Source organism: Podarcis tiliguerta, assembly GCF_965153285.1.
Source record: "Podarcis tiliguerta genome assembly, chromosome: 14".
Lineage (NCBI taxonomy): Eukaryota > Metazoa > Chordata > Lepidosauria > Squamata > Lacertidae > Podarcis > Podarcis tiliguerta.
This window is the reverse complement of record NC_139547.1, coordinates 52,068,169-52,089,650: the sequence shown is the minus strand read 5'-3', so window position 1 is coordinate 52,089,650 and position 21,482 is coordinate 52,068,169. Positions and strand designations below refer to the sequence as shown.

Here is a 21,482-nt window from a genome sequence, read left to right as displayed (position 1 = left end):
TGAGGAAAACAAACACTGGGGTAGCTGCCAGGAGGACAGGATGCTCTCCCTCTCGCCACGACGATCTTCCTTCCTGTCTTGATGCCCTGATAATTTAAAATATTTTTAAAGAGGGCGTAAAAGTTCCTCTAAGCTCCATAAACACCACTGGAGTTTGTTAAAATGCATGCAGGAGCGGAAAGGGCTCCTGCGTTCAAATCCTGCTTGCAGGTTTCCTTTCCTTTTTAAAAAAAACAAATTTTATTGGATTTTTACAATTTAATATTCAACCAAATAACACAATTTGCCATATAAACAAAAAAGAAAAGAAAAAAACCCCTCCCCATGACTTCCCTCAACTTCCCCTTCTGGTTCTTCAAACATTTATTACTTCTGCTTAATTTTTGTCTTGTTTTTATGATCTTATACCTCAATACACTTAAATCCCTGCCATTTTTACACCAAATTTTCTTTCGTAATTACACCTTGCACTCAATTACATTCCATATTATTCTTTCTTGACCTTTCAACTTGGTCTTATCCAGCAGGCTCTTTTCATATTTTTAAAAACACATTAGAGAAAATTGCTTAGGTTAGATAAAATGTTGTTTCCCCTGTTGGTTTCTACAGCCACAGCTGGCGCTGTGACTCTCCAACCGTTTTTGACTCCATCCTCCTCCATCGTCTCCCGAGACAGAGGGAAGCCAATGGAGATTACAAAGAGAACAGGACAGCGTGAAAGCTATCCCTGGTCTCTGGTCCCCAGTGAAGGGAAGGTTCTCTGCACACCCTCAGAGGCACCCTTGCCTTTGCTCACCACGACAAACACACGTTGCAGCAGGGATGAGCCTCAGCATTTGAAAAGGAGCTCAGATTTATAGTCCCCCGGTCCGTCTAGCTCTCAGTTGTCTGCACTGACGGGCTGCAGCCCTGCAGGGTCTCAGAGAGAGGATGTTGCCAGTCAGAGATGGAAGGAGGGACCTTCTGCATGGATACCTACCACTGAGCATCAACGCTGGAAAGTAGGCTCCAAAGCAGGGGTCAGCAAACTTAGCGCGCCTCGGACCGGTGTCTCCAGTGCTGACCACGCGGCAAGCCAAAGAGTGTGTGCCCATTCGCATGCGCACACGCTATTTCTGGTGCACTTCCGGGTCGGAGGAGCACCGGAAATAGCTTGTGCGCATGTGCACAGGCCTCCTCCGACCCAGATGTGCACTGGAAATAATGCTTGCGCATGCACACAACACTTGTGCATGCACACAAGCTATTTCCAGTGTGAAATAGAGTCAGTGTGGTGTAGTGGCTAAGAGCGGTAGTCTTGTAATCTGGTGAACCGGGTTCGCTTCCCCGCTCCTCCACATGCAGCTGCTGGGTGACCTTGGGCCAGTCACACTTCTCTGAAGTCTCTCAGCCTCACTCACCTCACACAGTGTTTCTTGTGGGGGAGGAAGGGAAAGGAGAATGTTAGCCGCTTTGAGACTCCTTCGGGTAGTGATAAAGCTGGATATCAAATCCAGACTCTTCTCTTTCCGGTGCTCCTCTGATCCGGAAGTGGACAGCCGCACCGCGCAGTGCAGTGCCAGTAAGAGCAGGCAGTGGCAGCGGGTGGCAGGGGTCGCCATGGGCCAGATAAACGAGTCCCTCAGGCCTTATCCGGCCTGCGGACCTTAGTTTGGGTACCCCTGCTCCAAAGATTGCTCTCTTAGTGGTAGTGCAGGCCTGGTACTGAACATGCATCAATTTGTTGCGCCTCCCAGTTTCCTTCTGCAGCACAGCCTTCCTCGTTTTAGCTTCCTCGGTCCTTGGTTTCCCTGACAACTCCTTCCACCGACAGATGCTCAGAGCCTCTCCAGGCTGTTGTTTCCCATCCTTGTGGCATTACCCCCCACCCTGGTTTTCCTAGCTGTTTTTTCTTCTTGCTGGCATTCCTTTCATCCCAAAGGCATGAAAATCACACCCCAAATTGGCATACTGCTTCTTAAAATCTTTAAATTGGGATTCTGCCCTGTTCTGAGTCACTGCCGCTGCTGCCCTTCCCCCAACTCCTGCCATGCATTCATTATTTTTTATTTATTTTCCATTTAATTATATACATTCACATCATCATTATCATCCACTTTACCGCTCTGGCTCTTTAGAGCCAATCGACTTCTTTCCCTCCGCCTCATGGCTATCGAAATTCACCTTTATCTCATTGCATTTTGTACGTTGTCCAATTCTAATTACACTCATTACAAAACGGCTCAAAATTTAAATAAATATAGAAAGGTCGGAAATTTCTCATTACAAGTCTTCAGACAACCCTGCTAGTGATGCAATAATCTTTCAAATATCGTATAAATTTACTCCGGTCCTTTTGGAATCCTTGATCATGCTGGTTTCGGATTTTTCCCGTCGGCTTTGCCAGTTCAGGAAAGTCCATCATCTTCATCTGCCCCTCATCTTTCGTTGGTACTTCTTCTTGTTTCCATTTTGGGGCTAAAGGAATTCTTGCCACACTTGTTGCATGCACAAACTGTCTTTTATCTTCCCGTGGTGTCTCTTCACCCACTATACCTAATAGAAAGGCTTCTGATTTTTTAACAGAAGTTTTAGAATCATAGAATCCTAGAGTTGGAAGAGACCACAAGGGCCATCGAGTCCAACCCCCTGCCAAGCAGGAAACACCATCAGAGCACTCCTGACATATGGTTGTCAAGCCTCTGCTTAAAGACCTCCAAAGAAGGAGACTCCACCACACTCCTTGGCAGCAAATTCCACTGTCGAACAGCTCTTACTGTCAGGAAGTTCTTCCTAATGTTTAGGTGGAATCTTCTTTCTTGTAGTTTGGATCCATTGCTCCGTGTCCGCTTCTCTGGAGCAGCAGAAAACAACCTTTCTCCCTCCTCTATGTGACATCCTTTTATATATTTGAACATGGCTATCATATCACCCCTTAACCTCCTCTTCTCCAGGCTAAACATGCCCAAACATGCCCAAGAAGTATGTTTAAACATTTTCTTTAGCTCATTTTATATCATTTCCCAGAAAGCCTTTACCTCTCTACAAGTCCACCACATGTGGTAGTAGAAGATACCCTCCCTTTCTTTACATTCCCAACACACATTGGTTCTTGTCTTGAACATTTTAGCCAGTTTTGCTGGTGTTAAATATCATCTCTACATCATTTTCATAACATTTTCTTTAAGTGCACTGCATGCAGTAAAATTAATGCCTTCCTGCCATGCATTCATACACACACACACACACACACACACACTAAAAATCATGATTTCTAAAAATCATATACCATACTTTCTTATCTTATATACTGTTTTGGACTTCCATCAACCGCATCTGAAGATTTTTCAATCTTTATCACTTAATTTACATTTCTTAATTTCTCTATTACTTTTAATTGTCCTTAACTAATAATTCTCTTCGTAGTCTTCCTTGCAATATTTCACATAATCCTCCTTACAAAACTTCTTGCAGTCCCACTAGCGTAATCTGTTTGTTAGAATTGCTTTTCAAATAGTTCAAATATTTACTCCAGTCCTCTAAGAATCTCTGGTCCCGCAGGTTTCGAATCCTTCCTGTTGTCTTATCTCATTCTGAATAGTCCATTAATTTCGTCTGCCATGCTTCTTTTGTCGGTAGTTCTTCTGGTTTCCATTTTTGTGCCAATAATATTCTTGCTGCCGTTGTTGCATATGAAAACAATTTACTATCCTGCCTATTAATATCCTCTCCTACAATGCCAAGTAAAAATGCTTCTGGTTTTTTTTTTATAAATGTATATTTCGAAATCTTTTTCATCTCGTTATATATCATTTCCCAGAACCTTTTCACTTTCTTACATTCCCACCACATGTGATGAAAAGTTCCTTCTTTTTCTTTACATTTCCAACATTTATTACTTATTTTATACATTTGGGCATTCATTCTTATCATCGTTGAAAGAAGAGCTTGCAGGATCAGGCCAGCATCCTGTTCTCACAGAGGCCAACCAGATGCCCATCGTAGGAGACCAGAGAGCAGGATCCAAGCACAAGGACAACTCTCTCCTCCTGTGGTTTCCAGCTATTGGCACCCAGACCCATTTACTGCCTCCAACCTGGACTGTCCCTTGTAATGATTTAAATGGGTCTACTCTTGATTATGGTTTAGTTGGACGCAAGCCCTATTTAACAGAGGAGCCTGATGAATAGTGGCCGGGGAGAATATTCCAAAATCTGGATGCTGGGACAGAAAACCTCACCCCCAGGAGGCCCCCACTTGCCTCAAAGGTTGGTATCCAGCAAATTTACACACCCTTGGCTGGGCTGCTCATATGGGTCCCAGATTTTTGGGTCACAGGCCATTTAGAGTACTCTGAATTGATTCTGGAAGTCGAGCAGCCAGTGTAGCTTTTATGCTATGAACCGCCCTGAGATCTATGGATCGAGGGTGGTATACGAATTTAATAAATAACAGCAGTCGTAAATAACAGCTGGCAAAACAGGGTAAAATCTGCAGGTAAAACTGGCTGCCATAACCCAACTTCTTTCTGCATAAAGGAACAGTGGAATTCTGCCACATGTGTGAATAAAACTGAGACAGGAAACATAACAGCATACCGTATTTTTCGCGCCATAAGACGCACCCGACTATAAGACGCACCTAGTTTTTAGAGGAGGAAAACAAGAAAAAAAATTCTGAACGAAACAGTGGATGTATGATTTTTGTGGTGCAGGCTGTAGCCATGGACATGCTACATGATCTGATGGTGAATTTGGTGTGACCCAATGTAAAAATCCTGAGGATCCATGAGCTTTTACCTCCCCCCTCCCAGGTAGCCTCCTTTATCTCTTGCATCCCTTATCTCCCTCCCCGATTGCTTGCCGATCAGCTGCTTCCTTTCAACACCCACTTCCCTCTTTCAGAAAAAAAAACCAAGCATGATCTGCTTTTCTCTCCTGGGCAATTCGGCTCCAGGGACCACACATTCGCTCCATAAGACGCACAGACATTTCCCCTTACTTTTTAGGAAGAAAAAAGTGCATCTTATGGAGCAAAAAATACGGTAAGTAGAGACTGCTGGATCAGGCCAATGTCCCGTCTAGTCCAGCATTCTGTTCTCACAGCGGCCAGCTAGACACCTGCGGGAAAAGTGCAAGCAGGATTCGAACCCAAGAGCAACTCTCTGCTCCTGTGGTTTCTAGCAATTGGCACTCAGACCCATTTAAGGTGGGGATGGAGGGTTTGTGTCCTGCAAACTGGCTCCCATAAGCTCCAGGCAGGACAGAGATGCTGGGAGCATGTGGTCCAGCTGTTTTGGGTACCAGAGGTTCCCCATCTCTGCTCTCTGGGGTCTCAGGAGACAGCTCCCGAGGCCAGATAATAATAATAATAATAATAATAATAATAATAATAATAATAATAATTTATTATTTGTACCCCAGCCCATCACTAATGGGCTGCCCTTCTCCCTCCTTGGGGAAAAGCCCCCAAGAGCCACACACACACACTCTGTGCAGCTCTTTAAAGGGAGTGCGGCTCTTGGGGGCTTTTGCGGGAGGTGGGGGGAAGTGAGAGAACCTCGCTCTGTCCCTTCCCCCACCTCCCGCAAAAGCCAGGGATAGCCGCGCGAAGCCTCCCCAGGGCAGTGGGATGAAGGCTCCCCACTGCCTTGCGGAGGCTTCGAGGGCTAACCCCAGAGCTGCTCAGGAGCTTGTGGGGCTGGTGGGCGAAGCCCGGGTCCCCCCCCCCAGTCCCAAAAGGGGCTGGCAGTGGGGGAAGCCTGGGTTCCCCACCCCAGGGACCACACATTCGCTCCATAAGACGCACAGACATTTCCCCTTAGATTTTAGGAGGAAAAAAGTGCGTCTTATGGAACGAAATATACGGTAAAAACCTCCCTGAACTGATCCTTTCTCTAAGTGGAGACGGCATTGGGGATGGAAGCTGGGGCCTTCTGCATACAGAGCAGGTGTCCCGCTCCTAAGCAATGGAGCCTTGCCAGGGGACCATTCATCCCCCCTTGAATGCAACAGCTAGAAAAAGGGAGGAAATACCCCCATCCACTGGCTGTCTGGCATTCGGCACAAGATATTATTGCGAGCAAACACACACACAAAGGAAGGGAATGTGGGAGGTTGGTGCTGGACTTGTCTTTGATTTTGAGGGACAAGCAGCCCTTTGTTTCTGAGCCCGGAAAGCTGGGAACTCGAGGTAATTCTTTTTAAATCTCTCTCTCTCCCCCTCTCTTTCGGGGAAGCAGGAGAAGACAAGGGGGCGAACAGGGTTGTGAGAAGCCTTCAGCCGCCTCAACAGGCCTCCCATCTTAATCTCAGATGTTTGCCCGTCTCTCAGCAATCTCTGACGTCGGGCAGGGCTGCCAGCTGTCCAGCTGCTTGTTGCTAGTGCAGCTTTGAAATCAGCTCAATTAGTAGAGGGCCTTGTTTGTCTCCACACTCTGAACGGGTTTCATTTTTCTTCTTCTTGTAATAATAATAATAATAAGATAATGCTTGAAAGCACAAGAGCTGGTGAACCAGTGTGCTGTCTACAGGGCTGAATCAATACCTTAGGGGCCCTAAGCAATGAGAAGATTTTAGTGGCATCCATATGTACAGTGGTAAGGGATGCGGTTTGTAATTCAAAGCCAAATTATATACATAGTAATAATTTGGTTTTGAATTACAGTGGTACCTTGGTTCTCAAACTTAATCCGTTCCAGAACTAAGGCACGAAAGTAATGCATAATGGACCGATCCATTCTGGACTTTTAAAAACAACCCCTAAAACAACAATTTAACATGGATTTTGCTATCTAACGAGACCATTGATCCATAAAATGAAAGCAATAAACAATGTGCTGCAGTCATGCAATCAAACAAAAACGGAAAATAAATAGCAAAAACAGACAGACCTCAGCGTAACACTCAAATTAGAAGTGTGGCACTCAAAACAGAGCACATTCAGCTTCCGAAAAAAGTTTGCAAACCGGAACACATACTTCTAGGGTTCGGGTTCCAGGTTGTTCGGGTACCAAGGCGCTTGAGAACCAAGGTACCCTTGTACGTATAAAGGTAAAGGGACCCCTGACCATTAGGTCCAGTCGCAGACGACTCTGGGGTTGCGGCGCTCATCTCGCTTTATTGGCCGAGGGAGCCGGCGTACAGCTTCCGGGTCATGTGGCTAGCATGACTAAGCCGCTGCTGGCGATCCAGAGCAGCGCATGGAAACGCCGTTTACCTTCCCGCCGGAGCGGTACCTATTTATCTACTTGCACTTTGACGTCCTTTCAAACTGCTAGGTGGGCAGGAGCAGGGACCGAGCAACGGGAGCTCACCCCGTCGCGGGGATTCGAACCACCGACCTTCTGATCGGCAAGTCCTAGGCTCTGTGGTTTAACCCACAGCGCCACCCACGTCCCTATACAAGTTGTACAAGTGACAATAAAGTGTTTCAATTTCAATTCATTCAGGTGGCAGGATCCCCCTGGTTTGTCCCCTCCGAGGCACCAGAGTTGCCTAATTCTTCACCTCACTACATTCGGCTGGCCTCTCACTATGCCCCTTTCATTACCAGGTGGAGACATTTCCACCGGATTGCTTATAGAGAAAGAAATGAAGGGAACGAAAACAGGCCCCTTTGACCTCCACAACTGAGAGTTGCTGTGTGTGTGTGTGTTGACCCTCTTGCCCCCGGTCTCGTGTGCTTTTCTCGCTCTCCGTGCCAAACCATGTTGAATTTTGCTGATGGGGTTTTTATGCGCCACCCCCAAAGACCACATTGCAATTCTTTTTCTAAGCGTGGGTTTGAAACGATTGATCAGTAAACTGCCTTGAGGGTCCCGTCTGCATCAAGGAATCCATTAATAAACTCGGGGGCTGGCTTCCCCAGGCTTGGGGAAATGGATTGACACTGACGGAACTCAAAGCCTCTTTATGTATCCCATTCCGCGCCCCGCGTCTCCCTCAGATCCAGGTTCCCGGTTCACAAAGAGACCTCCAGGCTGCCTCCCCTCAAAGCATTTCTCCTCCACGCAGCGCAGCAAATAGCTCTGAGACAACAGCGCATTATTCTCCTGTTGTGGTTGCCCAGCAACCTTGGGCGCCTCGCTGGAACCCCCCATTTGGGTGATGTGGGGGAAATGAAATCCTTTCTGTGTCTCCTGGGCACCCAGCGCTTCAGAGTGATGTCACGGTTTCCACAGAAACATACAGGAGGTTATTTTTTTTATTTAAAAAAAAAAAGCCCAAAACACTGTTCTTTTATTTATACGCTTTTAAGCTCCCCTTCTTGGGAGAAAAGCAATGACAAACCTAGACAGCATCTTAAAAAGCAGAGACATCACCTTGCCGACAAAGGTCGGTATAGTTAAAGCTATGGTTTTCCCAGTAGTGATGTATGGAAGTGAAAGCTGGACCATAAAGAAGGCTGATCGCTGAAGAATGGATGATTTTGAATCATGGTGCTGGAGGAGACTCTTGAGAGTCCCATGGACTGCAAGAAGATCAAACCTCTCCATTCTGAAGGAAATCGGCCCTGAGTGCTCACTGGAAGGACAAATCCTGAAGCTGAGGCTCCAAGACTTTGGCCATGAGAAGAGAAGACTCCCTGGAAAAGACCCTGATGTTGGGAAAGATGGAGGGCACAAGGAGAAGGGGACGACAGAGGATGAGATGGTTGGACAGTGTTCTCGAAGCTACCAGCATGAGTTTGACCAAGCTGCGGGAGGCAGTGGAAGACAGGAGTGCCTGCCGTGCTCTGGTCCAGGGGGTCACGAAGAGGTGGACACAACTAAACGACTCAACAACAACAACTAGCTCCCCTTTTCCCAAGGAGTCCTAGGGTGGGTTAGCACAGCTTATCTATGCAATGAATGAAGCCATGGGGGCAGGTCTTGCCCAGGTAAACAGGGGACAGGTCACAGAATTGTAGACTTGAACGGTACCTCCAGGGGTCATGCAGTCCAACACCTGCAATGCGGGAATCTCAGCTAAAGCATCTGAGACAGATGGCCATCCCACCTCTGCTTAACAACCTCCAAGGAAGGAGAGTCCACAACTTCCCAAGGGAGACGGTTCCATAGTTGAGTGGCTCTTGCTGGCAGAAAGTCTCCCCCCCCAAATGTTTCTTTGGAATCTTCTTTCTCGTAACTTGAAGCTATGGGTTCAGGTCTTACCCTCCAGAGCAGGAGAAAACAAGCTGGTTCCATCTTCCATGTAGGAGCCCTTGAGATGTTTGAAGATGGCTATCCTATCTCCTCTCAGTCTCCTCCAGGCTAAACATCCAGACTACTCCTTCAACCGCTCCTCATCAGGCTTGGTTTCCAGACCCTTAATAATCTTGGTCTCCGTCCTCTGCACACCTTCTAGCTTGTCAGCTTAAATTGTGGTCCCCAGCTGTGAAGCTTTGTGTATTCGGCAACACTGAACAGTGATTCTGGATATTGACTACTGTTTCGTAGAATTCTTCGTCAGCGTGGTGGGAGGATAAATAATTGCTTCATAAACCTATCTTATTTCGAATGAATGTATGTAAATGAAAATATCAAATGCTGTGGAACAGTGGTCATGTAATAATGTAGCCACCATGTTGATGAAGAATTCTACAAAACAGTAGTCAATTTCCGAAATACAAAGCTTGTCTTTCATCACACAAAGTCTGGTATCTCGTTTCATTTAAAGATTTTCAGAGACTTTGAGACGAAAGATTTCATTTTGTACTTGTTATGGTTTGAAGGAATTCTATAAAGATTGTCTATTCCGTATGTACATGGTCATCGTGTTGCATAGACATTGCTGACGTACTCTTTGCAACACAGGGGTTTGTTTGGTTAATTTTGCCATTTCGGCATGGTCCATCATCTTGATTTTCCATTCTTCACTGGTTGGGACTTTGCCTTCCTTCCATCTCTGGGCAAAAAGCATCCTTGCAGTTGTCGTCACATACACAAGTAGTCTTTTAAAGTCCTTTGGTATTTCATCACCTATAATTCCTAATAGAAAAGCTTCTGGTTTTTTCACAAATGTTATCTTGAACATTTTTTCAACTCATTATATATCATTTCCCAGAAAGCTTTCATTATATTGCATGTCCACCATATGTGGTAAAAAGTGCCTCCTCTTTCTTTCTTTACATTTCCAGTATATATAGGTAGCAGTTCTATGTATTTTAGTGTTCTGTTGGAAGCCGCCCAGAGTGGCTGGGGAAACCCAGCCAGATGGGCGGGGTATAAATAATAAATTATTATTATTATACATTTTTGCTAACCTCGTAGGTGTCAACTGTCAACAGTACATCGACTCATTGTTAAAACTGTGTTTACGGAAGACAATCTTACTCGGCTACGAGTGATCGCCAAATAATTTTTGTATAGTTTTCTTTCAATGTACAGCACGCTGTAAACTTTAAATCTTCCCGCCATAACTTTTCCCAAGATGAAAATTGTCTATTACAGTACAGTGGTACCTCGCAAGACGAATGCCTCGGAAGATGAAAAACTCGCAAGACGAAAGAGTTTTTCGTTTTCTGAGTTGCTTCGCAAGACGGATTTCCCTATGGGCTTGCTTCACAAGACGAAAACGTCTTGCGCCTTTTTTTTTAACCCACCAATGCATTCCTATGGGAAACCGTCAATGCACAGTGGTGCTTCGCAAGACGAAAAAATTCACAAGACGAAAAAACTGGCAGAACGAATTAATTTTGTCTTGCGAGGCACCACTGTATACCCAATGTCCTTTGTCCATATTTATTAAATCTATCAGTTGTTCTCTCCTCACCCCAGCAATACAAAGCAACTTACAATATTTTAAGCAAAGAAACCAAACACATACATAAAAATTTATGTTTATTTATGTATGTGTTTGATTTCTTTGCTTAAAATATTGTAAGTTAATTAATGCAAAATGATTTCAGACAACTAAAGATATGAGATCATATAAACTGTATAGTGGTCGAAGGAAGTCAACTTTTTCTATTTTCCTTTTGACTTTTTTTTATAAAAAATATCTTCTTTCTTTTTCTTTTCAATATGTATCGTTTTCTTATTTTTTGTATTTTTTTCTTATTAGTAGCTTTTTGGTATTCGGTAACTTGTATTACTTGTATAACTCTACTCTTTTTTTGGCATGTATATATTTATATAGAAAATAAAAATTTAGAGAAGCTTTCAAAAAACACCACCACAACAACACGTACATAAATTGCAACCGGCAAATTTAGCAATAAATAAATATTAATCATAGGAACTAACTTAAATATAATTTGTATTTTATTACTATTAATATTGTTAGTGATTGTTTCTCACGAGGCTGGGCAGAGGATCCATTCTAGTGAGATTTGGACTGTTACTGGGAAATACCCCCTCCCTCTTGCAGACCAATCTATTTGCTGACTTCTTCCTCTCTTCTCTCCTCCTTCAAGGTTTATGAACCACAGAGTGCCGCCCAACCGGAGATACCAGCCCACAGAATATGAACATGCAGCCAATTGCGCCACACATGCTGTGAGTTTAATTATTATTATTATTAATTTGTTTACCGCTCTTCATCCATAGATCTCAGGGCGGTTCAAAGCATAAAATTACAAGAAAAAGAAGGCACGATTTTTCACATGTGGTGGAACTGTAAAATAATCAAAAGTTTTGGGGAAATGATTTATAATGAAATGAAAAAAATGTTTAATATAACATTTGTTAAAAGGCCAGAAGTTTTCTTGCTAGGCATTACAGGCCAAGATTTGCCAAAAGAGCAGAAATTATTCATGTATGCAACAACAGTGGCTAGAATATTACTAGCCCCAAAATGGAAAGACAACAAGATGCCAAAGAATGAAGAATGGCAAGAAAAACTGATGGAATATGCTGAAATGGTGAAGCTAACCGGAAAGCTTAGAGACAAGGACAATAGAGACTTTTTAAAAGACTGGGAACCGTTTATGTTGTATTTACAGAAACATTGCAAAGAAGTGGACTCACTAGCAGGGTTTGAGTAAATACTTACAACTAACAACATAGAAATAAAGATGCAGAAATTGGAAAATAACAAAGTGAAAGAGGAAATATGAAAACAAGTATGGTATAAAAATGTTAAGAATACAATAATATTTAAGTTAAAGATTGCAATATTAGGGTAGAACAAAACAAGCAGGGGGAGCAAATACTTAAAGAACCAGAAAAGGAAGTTGAGGGAAGTCATGGGGCGTTGGGGATTTATATTCTCTTTTGTCTTTGAGATAATGTTGATTGTGAACAGTGGCGTAGCGTGGGGGGTGCAGGGGGGGCCGGCCGCACCGGGTGCAACATCTGGGGCGCGCACGCTCGCACTCGCAGCTCTCTGCCCCTACCTGGCTCACTCAGGGTTAGGGGGCGCAAATTACTTGCCTTGCCCCGGGTGCTGACAACCCACGCTACGCCACTGATTGTGAAGATTATAAAATTGTGAAACTCAGTAAAAAAATATTTAAAAAATAAAAATACAGGGGGGAATAATGTAATTGAATATTTGGATTGATGAATTGCTAGGCTGAAATTGTTTAATAAAAATATTTTTTAAAAAGAGAGAGAGAGAGGGAGAAATCTGCTAGTTTTGGCCAGATCAAGGGGGACATAAAGACCTTCCCTTCCCTTTCCTTCCCTCTCAGTTCTGGATCATTCCCAGCATCCTGGGCAGCTCCATCCTCCACGTCCTTTCGGACAACCCCTGGGAGACCATCTCCGCCTGGATCTACGGCTTTGGGCTGTCTGGCTTGTTCATCGTCTCCACCATCTTCCACACCATCTCCTGGAAGAAGAGCCACTTGCGGTAACTCTGACGTCTGCTGCGCAAGGGCGGGCGATGGAGCTCACTTGCTCTTTGAGCAAGGCAGGCCTCTTGTCTCTCCAGCTTCCAGCAGCAAGCAGAGAGCCCACCTTGGCCTCTTGATCTCCATCCTAGGATGGCGTAGCAGCCGGGCAGGTTGTGGGAATGCTCAGGGAGGCAGGAGAGGATACAGTGGTACCTCGGGTTACATATGCTTCAGGTTGCATACGCTTCAGGTTCCAGACTCCGCTAACCCAGAAATAGTGCTTCAGGTTAAGAACATTGCTTCAGGATGAGAACAGAAATTGTGCTCTGGTGGCGCGGCAGCAGCAGGAGGCCCCATTAGCTAAAGTGGTGCTTCAGGTTAAGAACAGTTTCAGGTTAAGTACAGACCTCCGGAACGAATTAAGTACTTAACCCGAGGTACCACTGTATATTGTTTATTAACATCTTTCCTAACTTGCACTAGCAAGTTCCTTTACATAGCAGATTTTCACATTCCCCTTTTAAACACACAGCAGATAGCTGGTTGCAGGCTTGTTTAAGCTTCTCAATATTAGGTTCCTGGTAAGTCTCCTTATGGGACGCGGGTGGCGCTGTGGGTTAAACCACAGAGCCTTGCCAATCAGAAGGTCAGTGGTTCAAATTCCCGTGAAGGGGTGAGCTCCCATTGCTCGGTCCCTGCTCCTGCCAACCTAGCAGTTCGAAAGCACATCAAAGTGCAAGTAGATAAATAGGTACCGCTCCGGCGGGAAGGTAAACGGCGTTTCCATGTGCTGCTGTGGTTCACCAGAAGCAGCTTAGTCATGCTGGCCCCATGACCCAGAAGCTGTCTGTGGACAAACACTGGCTCCCTCGGCCAGTAAAGCGAGATGAGCGCCGCAACCCCAGAGTTGGCCACGACTGGACCTAATGGTCAGGGGTCCCTTTACCTTTTAAAGCCCTCTTATATCCCTCTTAAAAGAATGAACACGCCACAATCTTGTGCAAAGCATATAAAATAAGTTTACTCACATCATCAGTTCACAGTTGGATCCCTGAAGACAGACTTAGTTACAAAGTATATACATGTGGATCTGTTCCATATGGGGATAATCTCAGTGTCCTCTGTTGGCTGGAGGCTGCTCCAACAATGGAGGAAGTCAAAGAGAGAGGGTGTGCTGCGTGCCTTGTCCTTTTGTTACCTGGACAGGTAAGGTCATGCCCACCTCTGATCACATGCAAGAGGAAGGATGCTCCAGGCCAGGAGGAAACAGGAAGTTTTCGACTGGCTGGACCAAACATTGCCCCACATGTCCACTCTAGGAAAACAAGGAATGCTGTACTTGACTGTTACTTATGTATCACATCCCACACAGGTGAGGTGGGGAAAGGCCAGCTCATGTGTCTCCATGGCAACTCCTTTGGACATGGAAATGGTGGCACTTGACTGGCTAAGGAACTTGTCTGGCAGGTTTCTTCTTAATATAGCCTCACCTACACAGGATCAGAAGTTTGGAAGGGACCCCTAGGTATCATCCAGACTGACCCCACCACACCTTTATGAAAGTGTTCTTTCTCTCTCCCTCTCTCTTCTGCAGGACTGTGGAGCATTGCTTGCACATGTTTGACAGAATGGTCATCTACTTCTTCATAGCTGCCTCTTATGCCCCTTGGTGAGTTTTCGCAAGCTGTGTACCCAGCCTTTCAGAAACCTGAAGAGGGGCAGTGTGGTGTAATGGTTAGAGTACTGGACCAGGAGACCAAGGTTCAATCGCTGAAGCTTGTTGAGTCACTGCCTTCACAGCCTAACCTACCTTGCAGGATGGTTGTGGAGGTTAAATGGAGAGGGAGGAGAACCATGTAGCACCACCTTGAGCTCCTTGGGGGATAAATGGCCTATACATGCGTAATAATAATAGATATAATATTTGTTATTATTTCATGAAGCCACGCACATGATCCCCATCTGAAGCCTCTGGAAATTACCGTATTTTTTGGCCCTATAGGACACACCGGCCCATAGGATGCACCTAGATATTTTTTTTGGGGGGGGGGGAATAAAGGGAAAAAATTTATTCCCCCCCCCCCAGGCGCGGGGCTGGGGCAGGGGAAGCCCGAGCTTCCCCCTCCCCCAGCCCCCAGAACGGGACCCAGAGCCATGCCGAAGCTGCGTACAGCTTTGGCATCGCTCTGGGAGCTTGCGGGGCTGGGGGAGGGGGAAGCCCTCCGCCAGCCTTCTAACCAAGTCGGAGGACAGCGGGAAAGGCGCGCTGCACCTCTCTCGCTGTCCCCCGAGTTTGTGGGGCTGGCGGTGGGGCTCTCCAGGCTTCAGCGAAAGCCTGCATTCGCCCCATAGGACGTACACACATTTCCCCTTCATTTTTGGAGGGGGGAAAGTGCGTCCTATAGGGCGAAAAATACGGTATTCGGAAACTTCAGCTAGTGCAGAATTCAGAGCCATTTGCTCACCAGAGCAAGACGATTTGAGCATCTTATACCGATCCTGGTCCGACTGCACTGGCTACCAATCAGTTTTCAGGCTCAATTCAAAGTGCTGGGTTTGACCTATAAATACCTCAAGGAGCGCCTCTTTCCATATGAACCTACCCAGATCCGGAGATCATCTTCTGAGGCCCACCTTCATGTGCCTCCTCCTTGAGAGCTCCGGAGCGTGGCAACACGAGGACGGGGCCTTGTCTGCAGTGGCTCCCCGTCTGTGGAATGCTCTCCCCAGGGAAGTTCGCCTGGCGCCTTTGTTATACACCTTTATGCGCCAGGCAAAAATGTCCCTTTTCAACCAGGCTCTTGGCTGACCTGTATGACATCCTATGCCCTTTTAAAATGGGGCGTGTGTGTGTTATTGAGTTGTTGTTTTTATTTTGATTATCTATTTTTTGGTTTTATATTTTGATTTTATTCTGTGAACTGCCCTGAGACCTCCGGGAATAGGGCAGTATAATAATAATAATAATAATAATAATAATAATAATGTCCATAGGTAAGCATTGCAGTCCCCCCTCCCTCCTCCTTCGCTGTTCTGGAATTGTGTGTTTCCTCGTCTGTGTTTGTCTCTTTCTCTTCCCCTTTCCAGGCTCCTGTTTCTCTCAAGCACTCAATGGTCTCTGTTCTTCTCCCAGGCTGAATCTGCGGGAGTTGGGACCCTGGGCTTCCCACATGCGCTGGATCATTTGGATCATGGCCTCCGTCGGGACCATCTACGTTTTCTTTTTCCATGAACGGTGAGTCGAAACCTCGCTATGCCCCCGAGGGTGCTGAGTGCCGACAAGAAGGGTGGAGGCGCAGTGACAGGGCAGAAGTCGTTTGCATGCAGAAGGTCCCAGGTTTCTTCGAGCAGCGCGGAGTTAGTCTGTGGAACTGCTTCCCACATGAGGCAATGATGGCCACCATTTTATATGGCTTTAAAAGAAGATTCATGGGTTAGGCTATTGATGGCTACCAACAAGGCAGCAATTCTTCTGAATAATAATAATAATAATAATAATAATAATAATATTTATTTATATTCCACCCTCCCCAGCCAGAACCGGGCTCAGGGTGGCTAACATCAAAATATATTAAGACATAAAATTCAATGATCGACAAAAATACAGCTTAGAATCAGATTGAAAGCAAAAAAGATACCTTTTTATATACCGTATTTTTCGCTCTATTGGACGCACCGGACCATAGGAGGGGGAGAACAGGGAAAAAATATTTTTTCCTTGTTCTCCCCCTGTAAAACAAGGTGCGTTCAAGGTGCATTCACCCGAGCCTATGGAGCTGTTCCGTCTCGCTGTTCTGCCCTCCGTCTCGCTAGCCTCTGCGCGCAGCCGCCCCAAGCCAGAACAGCGAGACGGAGCCCTCTATCTCGCTGTTCTGGCTTGGGGACAGCCTCACTAGCCTCTGCAGGAGAGCGGGGTGAACGCACCCCGCTTTCCTGGAGAGGCTTTGCGCACAGCCGCCCCAAGCCAGAACAGCGAGACGGAGCCCTCTATCTCGCTGTTCTGGCTTGGGGACAGCCTCGCTAGCCTCTGCAGGAGAGCGGGGTGAACGCACCCCGCTTTCCTGGAGAGGCTTTGCGCACAGCCGCCCCAAGCCAGAACAGCGAGACGGAGCCCTCTATCTCGCTGTTCTGGCTTGGGGACAGCCTCGCTAGCCTCTGCAGGAGAGCGGGGTGAACGCACCCCGCTTTCCTGGAGAGGCTTTGCGCGCAGCCGCCCCAAGCCAGAACAGCGAGACGGAGCCCTCTGTCTCGCTGTTCTGGCTTGGGGACAGCCTCGCTAGCCTCTGCAGGAGAGCGGGGTGAACGCACCCCGCTTTCCTGGAGAGGCTTTGCACGCAGCCGCCCCAAGCCAGAACAGCGAGACGGAGCCCTCTATCTCGCTGTTCTGGCTTGGGGACAGCCTCGCTAGCCTCTGCAGGAGAGCGGGGTGAACGCACCCCGCTTTCCTGGAGAGGCTTTGCGCGCAGCCGCCCCAAGCCAGAACAGCGAGACGGAGCCCTCTGTCTCGCTGTTCTGGCTTGGGGACAGCCTCGCTAGCCTCTGCAGGAGAGCGGGGTGAACGCACCCCGCTTTCCTGGAGAGGCTTTGCACGCAGCCGCCCCAAGCCAGAACAGCGAGACGGAGGGCTCCGTCTCGCTGTTCTGGCTTGGGGACAGCCTCGCTAGCCTCTGCAGGAGAGCGGGGTGAACGCACCCCGCTTTCCTGGAGAGGCTTTGCGCGCAGCCGTCCCCAAGCCAGAACAGCGAGACGGAGGGCTCCGTCTCACTGTTCTGGCTTGGGGACAGCCTTGCTAGCCTCTGCAGGAGAGCGGGGTGAACGCACCCCGCTGCCCTGGAGAGGCTTTGCACCCAGCCGTCCCCAAGCTAGAACAGCAAGACGGAGCCCTCCGCAGTGCTCCGTCTCCCTGTTCTGCCTTTCAGCTTAGCGGCGCAGCCTGCATTCGCTCTATAGGACGCACACACATTTCCCCTTAATTTTTGGAGGGGGAAAAGTGCGTCCTATAGAGCGAAAAATACGGTATTCATTTAATATTGTGACAATGGAGATGAATGAAATCCAAATAGGAAAAAAGTATAAATGCTATGACGCAGAATGGAATTATGGTAACCATGAAGCAGGAGGGAGGGGAGTCGATTAGCCCATAGGTGCAAAGACCCATGAGTTAAAATAAGGTTGTGCTTTAACTATGTAAAATGGAAATCTAATAAAAAATATTACAAAAAAGGAAAACCTCCAGATGTTGTTAGACTACAGTTCTCCATGCTCTATTCCCCTGGCCCCTTGGCTACTTGAAAGAGTAGGGCCAGCGCGGCCTCAGGCCCTCCTACTCGGGAGTGTTAACAGAGAAATCTGAGGGCTCCCTTGGACAAAAAAACAAGGACACCAGCCAGGAATAGCAGAGCAAAAGAGCAGCCAGTAGGCTTGGTCTCTGTCACGACAGGACTCCCACCTGCCACCAGGTGGAACAAGATGGAAGCCCCAAACAAAAGAGCCCCCAAACTTTTATTAGCTGTTAATCCCCATGTTACACCCTCCCCCCCAAACTACATCACTCATACACTCACAGTTACATCATGAAACGGGAGGCCTGGTGGCAGGAATCTGAGCATCCTGGACCCTGCCCCATGGTTCCCCTTACCCTTCACCAAACACCCATCAAGTGTGACAAAAGAGATCTTTACATTTCCCTGTTTCCCAGCCAAGTTAATCACACCCTTTTGTCTTCATTTGGGTTTATTTCTGGAAGGGCTACCTGTCTGGCACTCAGGTATCAGGATGCCAGGGATTATAACTCAGGCAGAGGGGCTGCTCCGTAGCTGAGCTCATATGTCTATATGAATTTCTGAAGTTTTCCCAGTGAGCCAGTACATAGATACATTGATCAGCGAATTCTTACATTTGGTATCGTGCAGCAAAGTCCCTTTGAATAGATAGGAAGAAACTGTGATAAAATGTTTTGTGGGGACAAATCACAAAAGTCACAAAAGTGACTGTGCTGATGTTGGCAGTGGGCTGCATGTGCATGATATCTGATGGAGGGGCAACCCGCCCCCCCAACCTGTACATAAATTCCTGCAACTGTTGCATATCCTCCAACATTTCTCTGGTGAAAATAGGGACACCCTAAACAAAAGCGGGACATTCCAGAATCAAATCAGAAACAGCTTCTGTAAATATGGGACTGTCCCTGGAAAATAGGGACACTTGGTGGGCCTGTTATTATATAAGTAAATAATAATAATAAATTGTGAAACAGCAAACATGTAAGTGTTTCGGAATACCTTTTCCCATTTAGCTGAAAACTAATACTAGCTGAAAAGCAGAGTTAAGCTCTGGGTAAATCGACGTGTCACTGGTCAGTAGGACTGTACTGTGGTCCCTACCCCATAGAATAATAGAATCATAGAGTTGGAAGAGACCACAAGGGCCATTGAGTCCAACCCCCTGCCAAGCAGGAAACACCATCAGAGCACTCCTGACATATGGTTGTCAAGCCTCTGCTTAAAGACCTCCAAAGAAGGAGACTCCACCACACTCCTTGGCAGCAAATTCCACTGTCAAACAGCTCTTACTGTCAGGAAGTTCTTCCTAATGCTTAGGTGGAATCTTCTTTCTTGTAGTTTGGATCCATTGCTCCGTGTCCGCTTCTCTGGAGCAGCAGAAAACAACCTTTCTCCCTCCTCTATGTGACATCCTTTTGAACATGGCTATCATATCACCCCCTAACCTCCTCTTCTCCAGGCTAAACATGCCCAGCTCCCTTAGCCGTTCCTCAAATGAAGGAACTAGCAATCTAACAAGGCTAAGCCCTTACGATGATCTACGGCTGGCGCAAAGTTGGCTTACAGCACCCCCTCGTGGAACGAAATACTTTTCGCAAGCCCAGATTTTTGTCCCTTGTGTACGCCTCCTGTTTTTAATTGTGGGGAAATGATGGAAAATTGAACCCGGATTTCTCGTAAACGAATCCAGCCTGCCCGGTACTTCATTTGCGTCTCAAAAGAAGTTGCTTTCCTTTCTTCCAGATACAAGTTGGTGGAGCTGGTGTGCTACGTCATCATGGGCTTCCTTCCTGCGGTGGTCATCCTCTCCATGGTACGTTACCTGGGATAGAGTGCAGTGCACTGATTTTGCACTTACGGTCCTGTCCTTGCATTTCAAGCGGGGGAGGGGGGATAACAATATTATTATAATAATAAATTATTATTTATACCACGCCCACCTGGCTGGGTTTCCCCAGCCACGCTGGGCGGCTTCCAACCAAATATTAAAAATACATTAAAACATCAGTCATTAAAAACTTCCCTAAACAGGGCTGCCTTTAGGTGTCTTCTAAACATCAGATAGTTGTTTATTTATTTCTCCACTACTGTCTCCACTACTGGCCAAAATTCAATTCAGCGCTCTTACATAGAACACGAGGAAATAGATAAAGCAAATGATTCAGCATTAAAATACAATAATTCACCAAATATTAAAAGCTTCGCTAAACAGGGCTGCCTTCAGATGTCTTCTAAAAGTCAGATTTGCTTTATCTATTTCCTCGTGTTCTATGTAAGAGCGCTGAATTGAATTTTGGCCAGTAGTGGAGACAGTAGTGGAGAAAGTCAGATGTCTTCTAAAAGTCAGATAGTTGTTTATCTCCTTGACATCTGGTGGGAGGGTGTTCCACAGGGCGGGCGCCACTACCGAGAAGGCCCTCTGCCTGGTTCCCTGTAACTTGGCTTCTCACAGGGAGGGAACTGCCAGAAGGCCCTCGGAGCTGGACCTCAGTGTCTGGGCAGAACGATGAAGGTGGAGACGGTCCTTCAGGTCTTCTGGACCAAGGCCATTTAGGGCTTCCAAGGTCAGCACCAACACTTTGAATTGTGCTCGGAAACATAGGGAGAATGGCGGGATAGAAACGCATTAAATGAATAAGATTCACGTTACGTGAGGCTGAGAGTCCTGCATTTTTCCTCGTAAAGTCTAGCACCCAGCGAAGGTGCTCAGAGGTGCTTGTGCCCAGGGGTGGCCTGTTCTGTTTCACCACCTGAGGCAAAATGGGAAAGTGCCAGCCCATGACAAGATCTCATAAGAGTTCCCCAAAATTTCATGGGGTTCTCGCGGGATCTTGCCTGAACCCGGAAGCAGCCGCCACTTCTCATTTCTCCATACCCTTCAACATTTATCTGATGAAAATAGGGACGTCCTATTCCATAATAATAATAATAATAATATTTATACCCTGCCCATCTGACTGGATTGACCCAGTGAGTCTGGGAGGCTGCCAACATACAGTCGTACCTCGGAAGTCGAACGGACTCCATTCCAGGAGTCCGTTCAACTTCCAAAACATTCGGAAAGCAGAGCATGGCTTCTGATTGGAAGCTGCGGAAGTCCCGTCAGACATTTGGCTTCCAAAAGTAGTTCACAAACCGGAACAGTCACTTCCGGGTTTGCTGCGTCCGGGAGCCAAAACCTTTGAGAACTAAGCAGTTCGAAAACCAAGGTAGGACTGTATATAAAAACATAATAAAACATGAAGCATTTAAAAAACCTTCCCTATACAGAGCTGCCTTCAGATGTCTTCTAAAGGCCGTGACGTATTTTCTTTACTTGGGGGGGGGGGGATCACATAACGCCATACCCTGTGGTGAAAATGGGGACATCCTAAGGAAAAGTGGGACATTCTGGGATCAAATCAGAAACCGGGACAACTTCTGTAAATCTGGGACAGTCCCTGGAAAATAGGGACGCTTAAT

At 46.5% G+C, this 21,482-nt stretch overlaps 1 protein-coding gene across 2 annotated transcripts in view; it reads left to right on the top strand.

The window, feature by feature from the left end:
- MMD2 (monocyte to macrophage differentiation associated 2) overlaps positions 1–21,482 on the top strand; it is a 38,713-nt gene that overhangs the window by 15,390 nt on the left and 1,841 nt on the right. For both annotated transcript variants that reach the window (XM_083413778.1, XM_083413777.1), the window contains 5 exons: positions 11,377–11,458; positions 12,595–12,755; positions 14,333–14,407; positions 15,872–15,973; positions 19,764–19,833. In XM_083413778.1, coding sequence (XP_083269904.1) covers positions 11,381–11,458; positions 12,595–12,755; positions 14,333–14,407; positions 15,872–15,973; positions 19,764–19,833 — 486 coding nt within the window. In that variant the 5' untranslated portion in view covers positions 11,377–11,380. The remainder of the gene's footprint in view (positions 1–11,376; positions 11,459–12,594; positions 12,756–14,332; positions 14,408–15,871; positions 15,974–19,763; positions 19,834–21,482) is intronic.